A 20,203-nucleotide genomic window follows, 5' to 3' on the forward strand; every position below is an offset into this window, starting at 1 on the left:
TGTGGTGGCTCATGCCTTTAATCCTAGTGCTCTGGGAGGCCAAGGCAAGTGGATTGCTTGAACTCTAGGAGTTTGAGACATACCTGAGCAAGAGGGAGACCCCATCTCTACTAAAAATAATAGAAAAGCTAGCCAGGCGTGGGGGGGCACTCCTGTAGTCCCAGCTACTTGGGAGGCTAAGGCAAGAGGATCTCTTGAGCACAAGAGTTTGAGGTTGCTGTGAGCTATGAATATACCATGGCACTCTACCAGGGTGACAGACTACAACTCATTCTCAAAAAATAAATAAATGATTTATTCTGCCAGCTACATTATGAAAGTAAAAAGAAAGGTGAAAATTTTAGTAAGAGAATTATCTTAAAATATCCAAAATCTTATTTCAATGTGTAAACAATATTACAAATTATTAATGAGATATTTTGTATTTTTTCCTATGTCTTCCAAATTCAGTGTATATTTAACACATTTATAGCAAATCTCATTCAGACCAGCCACGTGTGGCTGGGACTACCATAAAAGGACAGGATAGCTTTGCACTGTTAGATATCTCTTACTTTTATCATTAGATGTTTTTCCTGCTTGTAAGAATAGTGAATTCATGGGTTTGCCTAAAGTTATTTCGTCACATTACAGGGCTTTTCACCGCTGATTAGGGAAATACAGTGGAACTATAAAAAGGAAACTTTAGAGGAAAGTGTGTTGCAAAGAACACCTAATTGATTATGTCACTTCTCAAAATGTTGAAGTGAGGAGGTTTTCATGCAAAGAGTTTTGGCTTGAATGTCAGTCACAGGTAAGCCTCAAGAATGTCTGTGGGGCAAGCATGCAGCCCACACTGACCACTTCAGAGTTCTGTGACTTCAAACTAGAAGATGTGTTAAGGCCCAGAAAACACTTTGAGAAAAGAGCTCACAGAGTTCATTGCATGGTATGTCTAAAGCATCACAAGCAAACCAATACCTCAATGCCAAAGGTGCTGCCATTACACTAAGTATGGAGGATAAAAGAAAAAATTGGGGGGAAAAGGTGACCTGTAGTTACATGTTGGCATAGTACGATAGAAGACTTAAAGTTTTAAGGCACGTTAATTGAATTATAGTCCTACCAGACTGTGTTATGTGTTCACTTCCTCAGCCTGTTAGTTCAGTGACTCCTAAGGAAGCAGAGCTATTGGTTTGAACCTTTCTTTTCTACAGGATGTTTAATTATGCTTTAATACCTGAGGACCATTGTCATCTAAACTCATTAATAGGCTGTAAAGGAGCTAGCTTATGAGTTTTCCCCTCAGCAGGCAGTTCTACAGTTATCCCTAAAGTTTAATGTTATTAAAAGACTTGTTAATGCACCTGTTGTTTCACAGGCTCTCTGCTGGTCTTCATATCCCAAAGGATAAGAACCTAATCCACAGTCCTTAGATCATAGTGTTTGAGTCGTTTTTCCAAGAGTAAATGATGCAACATACTAAGCCAAAAACTATCGTCATCAACAACCTGCATTTGAGAGGCAGTCAACTAGAGCAAGAAGTCTAGGAGGACATCCTCCCTTCTCTTTGAAGTAAACAAACACATGGGGAAATCGAGCCTGTGTTCTTGGCTAATTTGTGTCTTATCCTTAAACAAAGAGCTTCCTGACCCTGAGTGGAGAACATCTGGCTGCTTCCCTCCTACAGCTCCTGCTGACTGAGAACATAGGTGTTCAAGACACACAGACAACAGCCTCTCCATTCAGAAGGACATGGAGAGGTTCTCTGTTCAGTGTCCCACTTCAAAACGTTTTTCCGAATCCTCAAATAGTTGCTGTAATGGACAGAATCCTCTTTTGGCACAAAGAAATGCAATTGCTAGTAGGCTGTGTCTCAACTAACGTAACCTTTTTTTTTTTTTTTTTTTTTTGAGACAGAGTCTCACTATGTAGCCCTCAGTAGAGCGCCGTGGCATCACAGCTCACAGCAACCTCAAACTCTTGGGCTCAAGTGATTCTCTTGCCTCAGCCTCCCATGTAGCTGGGACTACAGGCGCCTGCCACAGTGCCCGGCTATTTTTTTGTTGCAGTTGTCATTGTTGTTTAGCAGGCCCAGGCTGGGTTCGAACCACCAGCCTTGGTGTATGTGGCCGGCGCTGTATCCACTGAGCTATGGGTGCCGCCAACTAATGTAACTTTTTGTTTGCAGTTCTAAAATGAAGCAATAGGTTGAGTCAGACATTCCCACTTTCCTTCTCCTTGTTCTTCCTATAGCCTGGCAGCTGCCTTCTGTGGTTGGGTTCTGGGCTGTGCACTTTCCTGAACAGTCTGTCTGTCCTTTAGGTGAAGAAAAGGACTATACCATATGGCTGGCACACTCCACAGACCCTGGGGATTATGAAGATGGCTGTATTTTGGGCTATAAAGAACAGTTCCTACGGCTACGCAAGTCATCCGTCTGTCAGAACGGTCGAGACTATGTTGTGACCAAGCAACCCTCCGTCTGTCTCTGTTCTCTGGAGGACTTCCTCTGGTATCAGCATACTTCAGATCCCTCTGTTACCCCTTTCCCTGATGGAGGAGGAGGTGAAAGACAGTTGTCTTACAGGGCTAAAAAATACTCAAATCCTTTTCCCCAACAGTAGACAGCTGCTACTGCTTATTAAGGAAATTGAGGCACAGAGAAAGGGAACCAAAGTTATTAATAATTGGATCGATAATATAACCTTATGAAATGTATTACCTGCAAAAGGTATGGGAGGTAAAGTGGGGCCTATAGGATCTGGACAGAGAAGGCAAGCAGATGGTATCCCCTACGTCATGTTCTCTCAAACTGCAGTGACAATAGATTACATACCCGAATAAAATGCAGGTCTGGTGCAGTGTGGGTCCCCTGCACGACTCACATCTGCATGTGGCATGGTCAAGGGTCCTTCCTTCTCTGTTTCCACAAGGAAAAATATCATTCAATGGCCTTGGTATTACAGTAGGGCTAGAGGTTGTTAATAAACCTGTAAAACTCTACGGGGCTCTCTCCCATCCTCAACTCCACATATGCAGGCTCTTTCCCTTGCTCCTGCTCCATGTATCCTGCTTCTCCAGAGCTCCATCCCATTGCCTCTGCCTGGGAAGTCTTCTGTGCTCCCTGCAACCCCTGACACTGGTGAATTCCTCCTTAGCTCAGATATCACCAGGCTAAAGCCTTCTACAGTTTTCCCCCATCTAGGCTCTCCTAGTTCCCTTATTATAATACTTACTCTGCTTTAATTATTTTATAGGTTCTACCATTAAGGTCTCCCCAATATCCTTGAGAACATATTAGATTAGATAATAATATGGTAGTAATGATAGCAGGTAACATTTGTTGAGCCCCGAATCTGTACTAGGCACTGTCCTAAGCAAATCTACATTTAACCTCATGACAGAGAAGTCAGGAGTAGCTTGTCTGTGGGAAGTGGCAGAGCTGGGATGTGTAGCTGGGACCTCAGCACCAAAACCCTCCTGTGATTGGGGAGTGAGTCCTTTATGAGTGAGAAGGATACTCTCCTAGAAATTTTCACCTGAATTTCCCCCTGCTGTTGGAGGCTTGGTGTCTTCCACATCCTTGTTTTTCCTACTCTCTCCCCTAACTACTTCTCAGAAAAAACCTTGAAGTACAGGCAGTATCTGTGTGTTCCCTCAAATTTCACTGAATACCTGCCCTGCACAGGATGATGTGAAGTGAGAATGGACAGTGTGTTGCAAACAGAAGGTCATAGGTACCATGGGGATTTAGAGAAGGAAGAGAATATTCCATCTAGAGCAGAAAGGAGATGGCTCAACGAAAGCCTCATCAGAGAAGTGACATTTCAGCTGAGCACTGTCAACTGGTGGGGTTTGATTATACGCATTTGGGAAGAAAGCTGGTTATTAAAGCAAATGAACTGCTGTGAGCATAGACACCCAGCAGCATGATGGAGGAAGGGTGTTCTAGGAGATAGGCCTTTAGAAAGTCACAATAGTCAGGATGAGGAAGTAAATGGAGGCCAGATAGAGGATGTCCAGGCTAAATTCTCCACTGAGATGGTGGGAAGGATGGCAGTGCCCTGGACAAAGGTGTAGAAATAGTAAGGAGGGCCTGGCACAGAGGAGAAAGCATGATAGGTTTTGGTCATTTGTTGAGGTTCCATCAGCATATGTAGATGGTACTACATGTGCCCAGAGATACTTGCAACCACAGGTAGTTGAGGTGACTGAGGGAGAGCAGACACACAGAAAGTAAGAGAATGAATTATAGCAAGAAAGAAGAGCAAGTAGCGGGCGGCGCCTGTGGCTCAAAGGAGTAGGGCACCAGCCCCATATGCCAGAGGTGGCGGGTTCAAATCCAGCACTGGCCAAAGACTGAAAAAAAAAAAAATAGAAAAGCAAGTAGCCAGAGAAACAGGTAAGTACAGCTTTGCCAGTGCGAGGGTGTGCAGGGGCACAGGGTGTATCAGATGCCACAGATCATGTGGTCAAGGGGAATGCACCCAGAGAGCGCTCCACTGGGTTTGATGACTAGTGAGCCTTGGGGTGGGGGCTGGAGGGCTCAGACATTCATTTTCAAGATGGGGGACGGGGGCTTGAAGCCAAAATGCATATACATGGAAGAAAAAGATAAGTGAGTAAAAAAGGACCCATAAAAAATACTCTTGAGAAATTTTCCTAATAAGGGAAAGGAGGGTCAAGGAAGTAATTTCTAGGGCAGAGATATGCAGGCTAAAAAGACACTAGCTGAGGGGAAGAGATCAGTTGTCCCTGTCATACTGTCAATGAAGCAAGATCCGAGGCAAGGTGGGTGGGACCAAGGATGCTCCTGTGGAAGCCACTGTGGAGAAAGGCCAGTATGTTGTTTCTTTGGAGAAAACAGAAAGAAGCATATCGAGTTAGTACTATGGAGGCAGAAGACAGAGTGGAAGCTAGGAAATCGCATTCACCTTGGGGGCAAGGAAAGTCTAAGAACCAAAAAGGGAAGAAAGAAAAGTTTGATATGTATCATAAGGCAGCATGATAATGGTATTTGGAGGGAAAGGAAAGAACTGCCAGGTGTCCCTGAGTTTAGAGCTGTTGCTGCTGCTGTTACTGTGGCCTCTTCGTCTCAGTGGTGTGGGTCCCCACCTCCCTGTACCTGAGCTGTGTGCAGGGCACAGCCTCAGACTCTAGCTAGTCCTAAGTCCACCAGGCCTGACCCACAGGCTCCCCCTGCCCCCAATAATGCCCTCTCCACGTCTGTTTCTTCAGCGTTGCCGCAGCCCTTCCTGAGCAGCTTTCTAGCAATCCAAGACTGGAATATTAGCCATCGGCTGCCCCACATAAAGCCTGTGTTGCTAGTCACTCACTGCCTTTCAGCAGCTTTGTAAGGTACATTATTGGCTGACTCTTGCAGTGACTTTGGCTACTACCGCCCAGAAAATGAATCCAAGTGTGTGGAACAGCCAGAGCTGAAGGGCCACGACCTGGAGTTTTGTCTGTTTGGAAGAGAAGAGCACCTGACAACAAGCGGGTGAGATGGTTTCTTCTCCTGTATTGCAACAGAGGAATCGTCATTGCTCAGAGTGAAAGCTGCTTCTCTCCAGAGACATAAGCAATATTTTAGAGTGTTCTTTTTCTGGTGGGATGCCCTCCCCGCAAAAAGGCATAGCCACAGGCAAGGGTGTTTGCCATATCAGAGGACCTCAACCCCTCTGACACCACAAGGCAGAGGGCCAGGAGCAAGCTCAGCCAGGTCCTGCCTTCCACAGACTCCCCACAGGCAGAGAAAAGCAGTCCCATTTGCCATCAATGTCCGTACCTCCATCATCTGGCACCACTTAAGCCATTCTGGGGACAGGATGAGTTTACTGTCTCAATGTATTGTGCTCTTGAAAAGCACCATCTGATAGAACTTTGTGTGGCGATGAAAATATTCTATGAGCTGCCATGTCTAAGGTGGTAGCAACTAGTCACATGTGGCTATAGGTACTAGTATAACTGAGGAACTGGATTTTTTATATTAATAAATTATAATTCTCCCCTCTGTTTTTGTTGTTGTTGTTGTTGTTGTTGTTTTTGAGACAGAGTCTCACTGTGTCACCCTTGGTAGAGTTCTGTGGCGTCACAGCTCACAGCAACCTCAAACTCCTAGGCTTAAGCGATTCTCTTGCCTCAGCCTCCCAAGTAGCTGGGACTACAGGCGCCCACTTCAATGCCTGGCTATTTTTTTTTTCTTGGTTGCAGTTGTCGTTGTTTAGCAGGCCTGAGCTGGGCTTGAACCCACCAGCTTTGGTGTATGTGGTCAGTGCCCTACTCACTGAGCTACAGGCCCCGAACCTCTCCCCTCCCATTTTTGTACCACTTGTTAATGAACTTTTCCTGGGGTATAGTTCTTTCTGAGGGAGAAAGGACAGGAATGTCCCCAACAGGGGGCCAGAGATGCTCAGTGGGCTTAAGGCCTGAAGCTATACAGAGTACTCCCAAATGGACTTCCCCCCAGGCCTGAAAAATGATGTAAAGATGAGCAGCATTTTTGCAGCTTTTCAAATCTTGTTTCCAGGAAATAGAACCCAGGAACGCATCCTTATATTCTGTTAACAAATCTTCTCTGCCTTTCAGGTACCGGAAAATTCCAGGAGACAAATGCCAAGGTGGGGTGAATCCAGTTCGAGAAGTAAAAGACTTGAAAAAGAAATGCAGAAGCAACTTTTTGAGTTCAGAAAAGCAGGTATGTTAAAATAGATGTAGTTTTTGGTCCAAGTGAGACTTTGTGTTCTGCCAGGAAAAAATCAAAGTTATAGCATCAAGAATTTGGTAACTGATACAAAGTGGCCCAACTACCTGCATCAGGCTTCCCTTGACACAGGAAACTGATGGGAAGAAGGATGGGTCACATAAACCAGTGATAAGCTCATCCTACTGAAACCTTTTAGTTGTTGTTGGGGGTGGGCGATAGTATTCTGTAAAGTTGTAGAAGTCTTAGAAACAAAGAGTTGTGGGAATTTCTGGGCTTAGAGCCATTTGAAAAAAGACCCAAGAAGGATGTCAATAAAGGCCGTGACTTGAATGCCATACAGGGTGAGAAGAGCACTGGATGGTAGTGGGGTAAATGAAGGAGAAACTGAATTACCGTAATCAAGTGATGTTTACATGTCTATAGTGCTGATCTATCTAGTTGGGATTTGGAGATAGGGCAAAGAGGAAACCTCTCAATAACGAAGCACTGGCTCAGCAGCATAACTTGGGGCGATAAGTTGTGGGCCCCTCTTTCCTAACCTGTAACCCAGCAGGTGGCACTGGACAATTTGCAGTCCTCCTCTCTGCTGTTCTACAGGATGTGGGACTGACAAGGGGCAGGAGTGAGAAAGCAGTGGGAGAAGAGTGTGTGGGCGTGTGTATTTGTAAGGGGGCATGTTCCTCCTCTACACCCCTGCCCTGGACTCCTGGTGGCTGTCCTCAGAGTGTTTGTGTGTGTGATTGCACAGGACTCCCGCCCACAGGGACACAGCTTGTCCCAGAATCCAGCTCCGCCTCCTCTCGGACACATTGAAAACACACACTCCCTATCTCCCACCCAGAAGCAGGTAGGTCACATACAATGATCTGATGAGGCTTATTTGTAAAAACATACCCAAAGCTAACTTTAAAAATAAATCTTGGGCTTGGTGCCCATAGCACAGTGGTTATGGCACCAGCCACATACACCAAGGCTGGCAGGTTGGAACCCAGCCCAAGCCTGCCAAACAACAGTGGCAACTACAACAAAAAAATAGCCAGGTATTGTGGCGGGCGCCTGTAGTCTCAGCTACTTGGGAGGTTGAGGTAAGAGAATTGCTTAAGCCCAAGAGTTTGAGGTTGCTGTGAGCTGTGATGCCACGGCACTCTACCCAGGGCAACATAGTGAGACTGTCTCACAAAAAAAAAAAAAAAAAAAGAGTAAATCTTGGTGTCATACCATGGCCTGCTTGGTATAGCAGTGCCACAGCTTCTTCCCAGACAATGCCCTGTTGTAGTCATTAAGCCATTGTCACAGTCTCCCTTTCCTGCGCCACCCTTCAGCTGCAAGCCCTGTAAAGAGTGGTAATGGGAAATAGTGGCAGTCACCATATTCCATCTAGTCAGTTGCCAAGGCTTCCAGTGTAACTGACAGTGAAGCCACTGAGTTTGCCGCTTCAAGGCAGTGGGAGCTCAGATTACCCTCTACCAGCTGTGCTATCTTCCTGGTAACATTGAGGTGGTTCATCTTGGGGAGTTGGAAAAGTACCCTCATTAAGTGCTTTGGGGCTGCAGATCATGCACAAAGAACTGAGGGGCTTATGTGGCTGCTTTGAATGCAGTCCTAGAATGTGCATGCCTAAGAGCTTTTGTTTATGTTTCAATTTATCAAGAATTCCAAGTCAAATTCTGTTCCCATTATCCTGGCCATCGTGGGATTGATGCTGGTCACAGTCGTAGCAGGAGTGCTCATTGTGAAGAAATATGTCTGTGGGGGAAGGTAAGGAATGTGGAATTAAATCAAAGATACTGAATTCAAAACAGAAAGCCAGCCAAAGCCATATGGTTGAGTCTGCCCTTGGCAAAATCTAGATACTTGAAATGATGGTCTTGAAAAATCAGGCCCAGATCTCATGTCTTAACATTTTTCATGTGTCAGCTGACCGTGGGCTGTGCTTCCTGTGACTGGTACTGTGAGTGTGTGAAACTGGGACAGCCCACAGTCTTGCAGAAACGCAGCCCTGTGCATGGAGGCTGACGCAGCGTCTGTTCACAGGTTTCTGGTGCACCGGTACTCCGTGCTGCAGCAGCACGCAGAGGCCAATGGCGTGGACGGCGTGGATGTTTTGGACACAGCCTCTCACTCCAATAAAAGTGGTTATCATGACGACTCAGATGAGGTGAGACTGTTTTCTTCTTGAGGGGTAGTCCAAAAATACAAAAAAAAGTCTGTGTTCTCTTATTTATGATCAAGGTACAATTGAGTTAAAGGCAACTTACTAACTCTAAGATTTGTTAAGCCCAAGAGCTGGGTGCTTGCTTTCAAAATAGGAATTTTGTAGTTCATCAGTAACATGGTGTGTGTCTTTTTTTTTTCAGGACCTCCTTGAATAGCTCTTCCAAAGAGCTGGGACCCAGCACGGATGGTAGGACCACAGTACCTCTCACGCTCCCTGTGGCCCAACTCCCGTCGTTGTGAGGGACCCAGCTCTGTCCTGCTGCTTCCGTCAAAGCCAAAAGGACCTACACTAAAGAAGTGCAGGGGGGTGGGGAACCCTCAGCACTTTTTACAATTGGCTCTGAAAAAAGGAGGAAAAACTTAAATTCTTTAACCTTTTACTTAAAGTTCTGTCTTTTTGCAAAGTGTGGGTTGGAGGGGTTGTTTCTGTTTTTTAAGGGAAATGAAATGTAATTAAAAGGGACCGGCTCACTAACCCACCCTTGTTGTGCACGGCGCCCACCCCAGGGCATCTGCCACCTCCAGCCATCAGCTCTCACAGTGCACTTGGTGCTGTCCCTGGGCTCTGCTGGCCACACGAAGCCACTGCAGAGATGAAACAGAGGCTGCAGCGGCTGGCACAGCCTGAACAGCTTTTCTCCATCTGGGGACAGCCCTACTCCAAGAACATTGCATACCAGCTCCTCGCAGAGATCCTGCTTCCTTTTTTTCTTCCCCAAGGGACCACAGACCACAGTAATTTTTCTTTTCCCCTGTTTAATTAGGCAATACCTTTGTTAATTGCCCTTTGGCAACTAACTTAACCATGTGCTTCCAACACACTAAATCAGGAAAACTTACAGGGCAATATTTTTAACTTGGGGCAGGAAGAAGGGAGAAGCAGAGAATTGACTAGATTTAGCACCTATTAAAGAAGAAATCCTTGCTGCTTCTGAGATCGTTCAAGCTGTGCTTTGTGTGTGTGCCAATGGACTTGCTCAAGGACAGGGTACAGGGTTGGCTGGAAGTCTGCCCAGGCTGAGCGATCCCTTCCCCAAAGTTGACTGTTGAGTGCGAGGTGTGGCCCCAACGTCTTCCATCCCCCTGTCAACCTGATTGGGGGCTGGCTGGTGAACAGCTGCAGTGGCTGCTCATCTGCTTCCTCCTAGGTTGCTGTACATGGAGCCACGACTAGAAATGGTTTCAGATGTATAGACTTTTTTTTAAATCAGAATTTTATTACCAGGCTGGCCTTCCTACCCATATTTCTCACCTTTACTGCATCATTTGTTGGCCTGAAAATTTTGGCTAAACCAATTGAAAACACACTTGCAGTCTAGATGATGCTTTCTCTGATATATTTAAGTTCATATTTTGAATTAAGGAGGTTTCCCATTTGAGATTTTTCCAAATTAAAAAACTATAGAATGTGGTAGGATGGATTTTGGGGTGGACATATTGTGATGGAAAGCTGCAATGAGTTTTGGTTTTGTTTTGAGACAGGGTCTCACTCTGTTGCCAGGGCTACAGTGCAGTGGTGTCATCATATCTTGCTATAATCCCAAACTCCTGAGCTCAGGTGATCCTCCTGCCTTAGCCTCCCAAATAGCTGAGACTACAGGCATATGCCATCATGCCTGGCTAAGTTGTTGGGATTTGGGAAGGGGGGTTTGTTTGTTTGTTTGTTTGTTTGCTTGTAGAGATGGGGTTCCCTGTTGCCCAAGCTGGTCTCAAACTCCTGAGGTCAAGCAATCCTCCCACCTCAGTCTCCCAAAGTGCTAGAATTACAGGTGTGAGCCACTGTGCCTGGCCTGCAATAATTAGTTTTAATATAGCTTAAAAATTTGCTACACAGGAATATAATATGGTAAACTGTTGGTCTTTATGTACTACTGTGCTGTCATTGAAATCCCAATGATTATGATTGCAACACTCTTTAGTAGATGCCATTTGCCATTCTGCTGCTAGTTTATTTTGTGGCTAGAAAGCCAATAAAAAGCAAATGTGCCAAATTAACTTTTGTCAGAATGTGAGCAGATGGCTAACTTCTTTCCTCCCCAGAATGGATTAACAGCAGCATGGAAAGTGGAGGAGGCAGTGGGTGGAGAATTTGAGAGATACTGAAACTGCAGTAACATTGAGTGAGTCAGGAGGCTTCAGTTAGAAAATGAAGTTAGGGCAGCTTTGGTGAAGAGAATGAATATTTATTTGTTAGAGCCAGAGTGCACTAGTCTTTCAGAAAGTGTCAGCCATTGTCCTGCCCTCAGTGAATTTGGTGCCCAGAAAAGACCCATTTACACCATACACCTTTTCTCCCAGCATCTGTGGGTAGATAGACTAATACATGGTAATCCTCTTAGTTTCGAGGCAGGAAAGTTAATACTGTGCTCTAAATATATAAAATTAGGGCTTTTTGCTTACAGTAATATCTGAGATTTCTGTTGAACCTTCTCAGAGCACTTTCACTAGCATTATCATGTCGTTTATACCATGTCGTTTAAACCTCACAGCTTTCTTGTGATGGAGCTGAGGAACCAAAATAGAGTAAGTTGTCCAGGGTCTCTGTGGGTGGTATGAGCAGTGCTGGTGAGTTGTCTTCAGAATCCTGAAAATCTTTCTGCATGCCAGCACTGACGATTCAGGGCAGGGCTGCGTTCTTGTAGATGACTTCCTATTCCTTTCTCTCAGAGGGGTATTTAGCATCTTTTTGCCATCTTGGTAAACAGAAAATTCTATTCTCCTATTTTTCATGGCTGAAAATACAAATAATGGTAATTATTCTGCAGTTGCGTTCAAGAGTGCAGAAGTAGAATCTCCATTGCAGGTCTCCCTCTTCACCTCCTGGATTTCACCCGTGGCTGGCCAGTTTGGTTGGTCTGAGGACGGCCAGTGAGTCTGCCTCATTCCCTTTGTTGGCTAGTTAGCTTCCTTTATTACTGCTCGCTCTCAGATGTACACCCTCAGCCAGAGAGTAAGACAGTCCCAATCCACTAGAGCTCCTTAAAATATATATATATATTTCTATTTTATCCTGCTTGTGTTAGGAGCATTAACTTTGAAGGTAAAACATAGTATATTATTGTGTAACAGAAAACATTATTCTGGAGGTTTCAGCAATGGAATTTAGCATTATAAGATAGGTTGGACATATCAGAAAGTCCAAAGCTCTTAAATCCAGGTGGAGAACTCACCCTTCCTGCTATGGACCCAAGGGGGCTTTAGGTTTTTAGTGAGACCAGAAACCAGTGATGGATACACTGAGACTATTAATTGATTAGAAACACTATTTAGACGAATAAAAGCCTTCGAAGAGTTGCGATAGTCTAGGGTGGGCTCAGGAGATTCCAAAGATTAAATATAACTCAAACTTAGACCTCAGCCTCTGCCTCTGAGTCGGCTGTCTAGTATACAGAGTCAGTCTCTCTACTCTTAGGCTGGCCGCTGGGCCTCTGCATGCCCAATTGGCCTTTCTTCCCCAACAGATTATAATATACTGGCCACCTGCAGCTCTAGCCAAACCCTTGCTGTAAACTTTAGTTCTTCCCTGGCCTTTGTCATGGTACCAGGTTACAGAGAGGAGCCAGGGACGTCTATCCCTACCCCAGGGTGACTGCACTGACCTAAGTTCAGTCATTTGTTTAGTTTCCAGGCAAACCATCCAGGTAGAAAGGGTCTCTTTCCTTTTAGGAAGCTCTGGAGAGCCCTGTCCCCGCACGCAGTGGCCTAGAGCTCATCCTACTCCTTGTCAGCATAAACCCTTCTACCCCATATTAAGCCAAGATACTTGGAACTGCTAAAATAAGAAGGGATTCAGCTTTTCAACTTAGCTGCCACCTTTCCTCAAGCAGAAAAAATGAACATGCACTTAAATATCCTGTGAACAAAACCAAAGTTTAAGACTTGTCATGTGATAGGGTGACGGGGGGGGGGGCAGAGTCAGCAGGTGCCAGACTTTCTGTTTCATCTGCCACCAATTTGTCCAGCTCAGGCAGCTCTGAGATCACCATCCTGACCTAGCAGAGCCCAGGCTTTGTCCTCATGGAGGATAATTGAAAGAGCAGGAGTGTTTTGACTTCTTGGTTATGTTGCATTATAATAGTAAGAGTCACAACATTAATTTGAAATTGTCTCCAACAACTGCTGTATGTGTTTTTTCATACCAGTGCATTCTTAAGTATACTTGTTTATAAGGAATAACCTAAACTAACCTGTACCTTTATATATATATGTGTGTGTACATATATACATGTATAAACTGTATAGTGTACATTTTAATGACTTATTGAGATGCCCTAAATCTTTTAACATCTCATCCTCCGCATGCCCTCGGTTGTGGTGAGGTGACTTCACATTCCCTGATGACTCTGCCCTCCTCCTGTGTTTGGAACTCCGGGGAAAAGGGTTTTGGTCGTCCCCTCCTTAATCCTCGTGCACAGAAATGCTCAGGGTCCCCACGTGCCTGTTGTTCAACCCTCTCTTGTCTCTTGTTCCCTTTCTGAGCATGTGGTCCCTCCCCAAGCTGTGGGACAGCTGCCTTCCTATGAGAGTGTAAAGCAGTATTAAAATCTTTACTGCATGTGCTCTAAAAACCCAAGTTTTCTGTTCCCATGGGACAGAAAATTGCATGTGAGGTGGGATAATCAAGTTTCAATGATCCATGTCAGTTAACACAACAAAGTCAGACTCCATAATAAAATTCCACAAAATGAAAATAGAATTCAAATTTCTTTAGCATTGTGTAAATAAATCTGGATGTGTTTAACTTTGTATTGGTACTTTTCTGTATATTTGAAATATTTGGGTTAGAAATAAAACAGACTGGACTTTGTTACCTGACCTATTGAGATGACTAAGCTATAATTTGTTAAGATGATAGTCTTTGCGGTTTCCTAGCTTCAAAAATCAAACTCCAGCAAGCAGAGACTAGACCAATTAAGGAGCCAGGACGGTACGTTTATAGCATGAGAAGGTATTAGGTAATCTATGGGGAAAATGACTGAGAAAAAAGTGAAATTAAAAAAAGAAAGAAATGAAATTTTCCCCGTAAGTTATCTAATCAGCTTCTTCTTCAGTTGCTTGTTCTTTGTGCTCATACAGATCTACGTTCTGCAGGTGTTTGTAAGACCAGCTTTCTTGTTCTTACCCCACAGTCTAGCAGACCCACCCCACACACCACCTCAGGTTTCAGTTGCTATATTCTTCCTTTTGGACACAGCAACATATAATTGCTCTCCTGAATCCTATGTTCCTTGTAGCGGGTTTGGCAGTCATTGACAGCAGCAGTGATTTTGTCTTTGGTAACTCTGCCTCAGCACCTCGTGTTTCTGCTGCCGCTCTTAACTCGTGATCCTTCCTCATCCTTTCATCTAAGGACCTTTGGAGAGCTGCAGCTTCCCTCTCTTCTCAAGTGTTTCCTTTGGGGGAGGTTCCTGCCTACCTGCCTTCCTAGGTGATGTTTCCATTTACCATTTGGGGAGTTCGTCTGAAGATGACAGGGCAGAGCCCTGGTTCTTGAGGCCACCATCTGGTGGGAGGGTTTTGACCCTAGGACATTATCTAAGGTAGTTGTTTTATTTTAGGGAATCCTATCAGTACTCTAAGACTTCCTGCACCAGAATCTCTAGGTTGCTTTTGAAAGTGCAGAATCCCACCCCAGAGTTACTGAATTAGACATTCTGATGGGCAGACCCTAGGAATCTGCATTGTAAATTTGATTCTTTATACTTTCTTTTTAACAAACTAAGACTGAAAGCCTAGGTCTAATTACTCACCAAAATATGGGTTAAAAGGGGGGAGACTGTCCATGCTCATAGGGGCCTTGGCTAGGTCAGGCGAGAGAAATAGTTCAGAAAGAACTTTAAACTGATTCTGCCGAGGTACAAGTCTAGCCTTTTACCAACCAAACCAGCCCCAGACACCAGACTTTGAAGTCACCTCTTTGGCCATACTATTCCCTGGTAAACAGATTACTGAGCCCAGGTTGTCCTGGACCTCAGCCCCTATGCTAGTTGCAAAGAAGCTGGGAGTTTGTCACCCCAAGATAATAACACAAGCTCCTAGGATCTTATTGACTGCCCCCAAATTGAGAACAAAAATGTGTAAAGAGTCTATTCATTCAACCTCACTCTTTTTTTACATGAAAAAAATACAGAGGTAGCAGAGGGGGTCTGTGGAAACTGTAATTTCCATTCAACTTTGCTATGACTTTAAAAAATCTCTAAAAATTGAGTATGTTTTTTGAAAATAAGAGGGGAAAAATACAAACAATATAGAAAGTGGAGCATGGTGGGAAACCAGACAATTTGGATGGGGTGCACAACATGTGTGGGCAATAATTGGTGAGCCTGGAAATTGTGTAGGACATTCAGTACGTATTGTGTGACTAGCACCCACTATGGGCTGGCCACGTTCCTGTATTTTTATCATTGTGTCCTCAAGACATTATCCCTTGTCACATAGACTGGGGACCTGAGGCTCCAAGTAAGTGATTTGCCAGGTCACAAGCTAGCAAGTGAGTGGACAGCCAGAGACCACACTCAGACCCTCGGAGCCCACCACTGCTGCCTCCCTATATTTGCACTTTATCTCACTGGCAAGGGAGCCATTGACAGCTTTCAAGGGGAAGCAGTGCTGGGTTGACCTAAAAATAGCTTACATTTATCAAGCACTTAGTCGGTTACAGACTGCTAAGCACTTTACAGAGATTACCTCCTTTAATCCTCACAACAACCCTATGGTCGCTGTTATCTTCATTTTACAGATGAGGAAACAGACTTAAGAGAGACTGATGTGTTGCAAGTCACACAGCTAGCTGGGGCTAGAGCCAAAGTGGAGACTGTCCCCACCACTGCCCTGGGCTCCACACCCCGGAGCATGGGGAGGGGCCTATAAAGGTGGAGCTGATAAGAATTAACAACCCACTGAGCATGGGAGCAGAGGGAGAAAGAGAGCACACCTTCAAGTGTGTGCTTGTGAATCAGCTATATTTGAGACCCAATTGCCCTGTTGGGAGAGCTAGAGGTCAGGAGCAAAGATGTCACCCAAACCTGACAGAAGCCAGAGGTTCTTTTTGGATGGTCTGTGCTCAAGCTCTCCCCTCCCTCCCTAGTGCCATGAGGGGTGTCATCTCTCTCCCCAGATAACAGGGCCACCTCCGCCCTCCTTGCTGTGGCTATTCTGGGCTGCACTCTCATGCCCCTCTCTTCCTCTAGCCCCTACTTCAGCCCTTCTGGGAGTAGCCGAGTGGGGAAAGGCCAGCCCAGTTATGTAACCCGGTGGATGGGACCCTGGGAGGCCAGCCTGGAGAGCAGGTGCTCAGCCCCTCCCTCACCACTAGCAGTGAAAATCTCCAGCTGGAGCCCAGCCTCTGGGTAGGCCCAGCATGGAGGCAGCCACAGGTCCGGAGGTGGCCTCAGGATCCAAGCTAAAGGTGAAGGAAACCTGCTCACCCGAGGCTGAACGACCCCAAGCTCCACCTGGACAGGAGGCTGGTTGCCCCAGTCACCAGCTCCTGCCCCCCATAGAAGGTGACCTATGGCAGGTGGGGAGGAGGGGGAGGCCGGTGGTGGGATTTGAGAAGGGCAGCCCTACCCCGGCCTGCACCTCAGGGTTTTGCAGAGCTAGACAACTTTGTGGGCTTGGTACTCTGGATGGAGGATTGTGCACTGGAGCTCCCATCCCCTTCCTTGGTCAATTCTGACTTTGCTGCCCAAGTGGCTCTTCTGGGTCTTTGCTTTTTATATGAAAAGTCCATGAATGGTGTTTGTGGAACTTTATAGTGACTGAAAATGATCTGTTTATATTTTTACCTTTTAAAAAATGTCTGTCACAGGGACTAGGAAGGCCTGCTATACTAATAGCCAGTCAGGAAGTAGTGAGAGGTGAGATGCTGGCGGTCTGCAATAGGACAAGGAGGGAATCAAAAGCTATAGTGATGGGGAGGCTGTGTGTGGAGCTGCATGGTGACACAGCCTCTCCCTCAGCCGTGTCACAGGTGCTTACCCCATGGGAAGTCCTGACCCCTCAGTGTCTGAGCTCCGTGGAAGCGGAGCCTTTCTGGGAGAAGCATTTGATTTCCCCTCCATGGTGGCCCCTATGAGCCTCTCAGCAAAGAGGCATCCTGGAGCCAGGAGGTGACTGGTGCCCCTTCCAGCCCAGGCTCCCCTGCTGCCCACCTCCAACTGCTGGCTAAGGCCTCTTGGGCTAATACCTCTGACATGCTCACCTGTGGGGCCCTGGGGGCCAAGCACAGTGTGTGTCCTGCTTCCCTGGCTCAGCCAACCAGAGGGAGAGGGCAGAAGCCAGGCTGTTCCCTGTGTGTGATAATCGTAATCACAGGCAGGGGCAACCACAGGACTGCATTAAACATTCAAGATAGTTACCTGCATGAAGAAGTCTCAGCTTTATGGCACCTTGAAGTCTTAAGTGCAGAGGATGCAAAGGCAAAACACGAGAAGACTGTGGATTCTCAGGGCGGGGAGAGGTAGGAGGAGAAATAACAGACTTGAAGGCAGAGATCTAGGCTCAATTCCCACTGCTGCCTCTAGCAGCTCTGTGACCTTGGACAAGTCAATGAACTAGTCAGTTTCAATTTTCACTCTACAAAATGATGACTAATAACATCTATCTACTAGGGTTGTTGAAGGGATTGCTGAGATGATCCCAAGCGCCTTGGAGAGGCCAAACCAAGATGTGAATATATAATACCAAGTCAGGAGTGAAGGCCAAGGGTTCTATCTCTGAACAGGGTCATGCAGGGGAAACTCTCTGCTTCTTACCATCTTGATGGAAGAGGTTGGGCTTTCAGAAACAATGTCAAGGACAGAGAGCTGGCTGAGTTTGTACCATTAAAAAAGGGGTAGGGGTAGCAGAAGTTATTATGAACATTTTAACCTGGGGTGATTGAAGCAGACAACCGGTTTCTTCCCTGGGAAGAAATTACAGGGAATAAGTTACTGTCAGAAGGAGAATGAAGCCAGGACTGCTGACTCCCTGACTATAGGTCTCCACAGCACCCTGGAAGAGGGCACTTATCTCACACTTCTCCCCTCAGTGCAGCCTGACAGGTCCTGGCCATGGTCCCAAAAGGGCAGCCTGAAGATCTGTGCTTGTGTGCAGCAGCTTTATTGGCTGCACACCTCAGGGCTGCCAACACCCAGTAGTTCAACCCAGTGATACCCCAGAAGCCACTAACAATAGGCCCTCACTCGACACTATGCAAAGTGTGTGTGTATCTGTTAGCTGCTTGGAATAAGACGTGAGTTCAAATCCTAGCTCTGTCCTTTGACCCTCAGCAAGTCAATCCATCTCTCTGGGCCTCCATTTTTTCATCTATAAATTAAGGAGTTAAACTAAATCAGCGTCTTAACCTTTTGGTGGATATGGACCCCTAGGAAAAACTGATGAGAACTATAGACTCTCACCCCAGGAAAAATATACACAGAAATTTCAGGAAGTCCACAGAACCCCTGAAGCCCATCCAAAGATCTTTTGGGGTTCCATGGGTCTGGATTAGATGTCCCCTTAAGTTCTCAGAGAGCTCCAAAGATTTCCTTCCTTCCTTCCTCTCTTCCCCCCTACCGCCCCCTCTTTCCTTCTTTTTTATTTTTTAGACAGAGTGTCTCACTTCGTTGCCCTGGATAGAGTGTGGGTAGAGTGTCATAGTGTCATAGCTCACACGACCTCAAACTCTTGGGCTTGAGCAGTCCTCTTGCCTCGGCCTCCCAAGTAACTGGGACTATATGCACCCACCGCAATGCTTGGCTAGTTTATTTTTTTAGAAATGGGCTCTTAGGGGCTGGGCACAGTGGCTTATGCCTATAATCCTAGCACTCTGGGAGGCTGAGGTGGGTAGATTGCCTGTGCTCACAGGTTCGAGCCCAGCCTGAGCAAGAGCAAGACCCCATCTCGGAAAATAGCCAAGTGTTGTGGAGGGCACCTGTGGTCCCAGCTACTCGAGAGGATGAGGCAACAGAATCACTTAAGCCCAAGAGTTGGAGGTTGCTGTGAGCTGTGACGCCATGGCACTCTACCAAGGGTGACAAAATGAGACTCTGTCTCAAAAAAAAGAAGGAAGGAAGGAAAGAAAAAGGGAAGGGAATGGAGGGAGGGAAGAAGGAAAGAAAGAAGGACGGGAGAGAAGGGAAGGGAAGGGAAAGGAAGAAAGGAAGGAAAGAAAGAAAAGGAAAAAAAAAGAGGCTCTTGCTCAGGCTGGTGTCAAACTCCTGAGCTCAAGCAATCCATGTGCCTCATCCTCCCAGAGTGCTAGGATTACAGGCATGAGCTTTTTGTCAAGCAAGCCTGCTGTGTGGCTGAATAGGTGTAAACAATTTTATGTCTATCCTCAAAATTGCACTGAGGCAGTGTATCCAGATAACAGGAACAAGGGCCAGAAGAGAGTTCCAAAACTGTGAGAGGCTGGGAAGCAGGCTGCATCCTGTCATGGAGAAGGGGAGACCCTGAAACAGGAGAGAGTGCTCATCTGCTGATTTCAGCATCATTGCTCCAACTGGCCATGCATCTTATTTCAATCTGAACTCATCTGAGTCTTCCAGGCATGGGAAGCCAAATCTCATGCCGGGAGGAAACCTTTCTTCCTTCTTGCCTTCCTTTCCTCCTCCCTTCTCCTACAAATATTTATGGTGTGCCTATTATAGGTGCCAGAGTTACAGAAATGAACAAAATGAGCGAAAAATAACTGCCCTCATGGAGGCTATATATTCTAGTGGAGAGAGATAGCCAATGAATAAATAAACGAGTAAAATATGCACTATGTCAGATGGTGATAAATCCTATGTCAGCAACAATGCAGGGACAGGGATAGAAAGTGTGGGGTAGGAAGCATGAAAGCTCCCCATTGCCAATAGAATATTCGTTGAATGGCTGAGTGCCTGTAGCTCAGTGGTGAGGTCGCCAGCCACATGCTCTGGGGATGGTGGGTTCGAACCTGGCCTCAGCCTGCTAAACAAACAAATAAACAACAACAATAAAAACAGCCAGGTGTCAAGGTGGATGCCTGTAGTCCTAGCTACTAGGGAAGCTGAGGCAAGAGAATTGTTTGAGCCCAAGAGTTTGAGGTTGCTATGAGCTATGACGCCACGGCATTCTACCAAGGATGATAAAGTAAGACTCTGTCTCAATTAAAAAAAAAAAAAAGAATATTCATTGCAGGCCTCAATGACAAGGCAAAATCGGTGGGCTTGGCGAGGTGGCTCACTCCTATAATTCCAACATTCTGGGAGGCCGAGGTGGGTGGATTGCTTGAGCTCAGGAGTTCAGAGCAGCAAGAGTGAGACCCCATCTCTATTAAAAATGGGGGGG

The 20,203-nt window shown here is 45.9% G+C and overlaps 2 protein-coding genes across 5 annotated transcripts in view; both read left to right on the forward strand.

The window, feature by feature from the left end:
* Nucleotides 1-9,285, forward strand: part of SORT1 (sortilin 1) — a 78,148-nt gene extending 68,863 nt beyond the window's left edge. For 2 of the 3 annotated variants that reach the window (XM_003784070.3, XM_003784071.3), the window contains exons 15-20: nt 2,305-2,494; nt 5,366-5,482; nt 6,571-6,679; nt 8,340-8,446; nt 8,723-8,846; nt 9,046-9,285. In XM_003784070.3, coding sequence (XP_003784118.1) covers nt 2,305-2,494; nt 5,366-5,482; nt 6,571-6,679; nt 8,340-8,446; nt 8,723-8,846; nt 9,046-9,060 — 662 coding nt within the window. In that variant the 3' untranslated portion in view covers nt 9,061-9,285. Of the gene's footprint in view, nt 1-2,304; nt 2,495-5,365; nt 5,483-6,570; nt 6,680-7,436; nt 7,536-8,339; nt 8,447-8,722; nt 8,847-9,045 lie in introns of all 3 variants that reach the window. The other variant, XM_023509875.1, reaches the window with a different exon arrangement.
* A 6,930-nt stretch (nt 9,286-16,215) lies between these two features.
* MYBPHL (myosin binding protein H like) overlaps nt 16,216-20,203 on the forward strand; it is a 33,211-nt gene continuing 29,223 nt past the window's right edge. For both annotated transcript variants that reach the window (XM_003784073.1, XM_003784074.1), the window contains exon 1: nt 16,216-16,410. In XM_003784073.1, the coding sequence (XP_003784121.1) occupies nt 16,266-16,410 (145 nt within the window). In that variant the 5' untranslated portion in view covers nt 16,216-16,265. The remainder of the gene's footprint in view (nt 16,411-20,203) is intronic.

Source organism: Otolemur garnettii, unplaced genomic scaffold (genome assembly GCF_000181295.1).
Source record: "Otolemur garnettii isolate 467f Iridium unplaced genomic scaffold, OtoGar3 scaffold00010, whole genome shotgun sequence".
Taxonomy (NCBI): domain Eukaryota; kingdom Metazoa; phylum Chordata; class Mammalia; order Primates; family Galagidae; genus Otolemur; species Otolemur garnettii.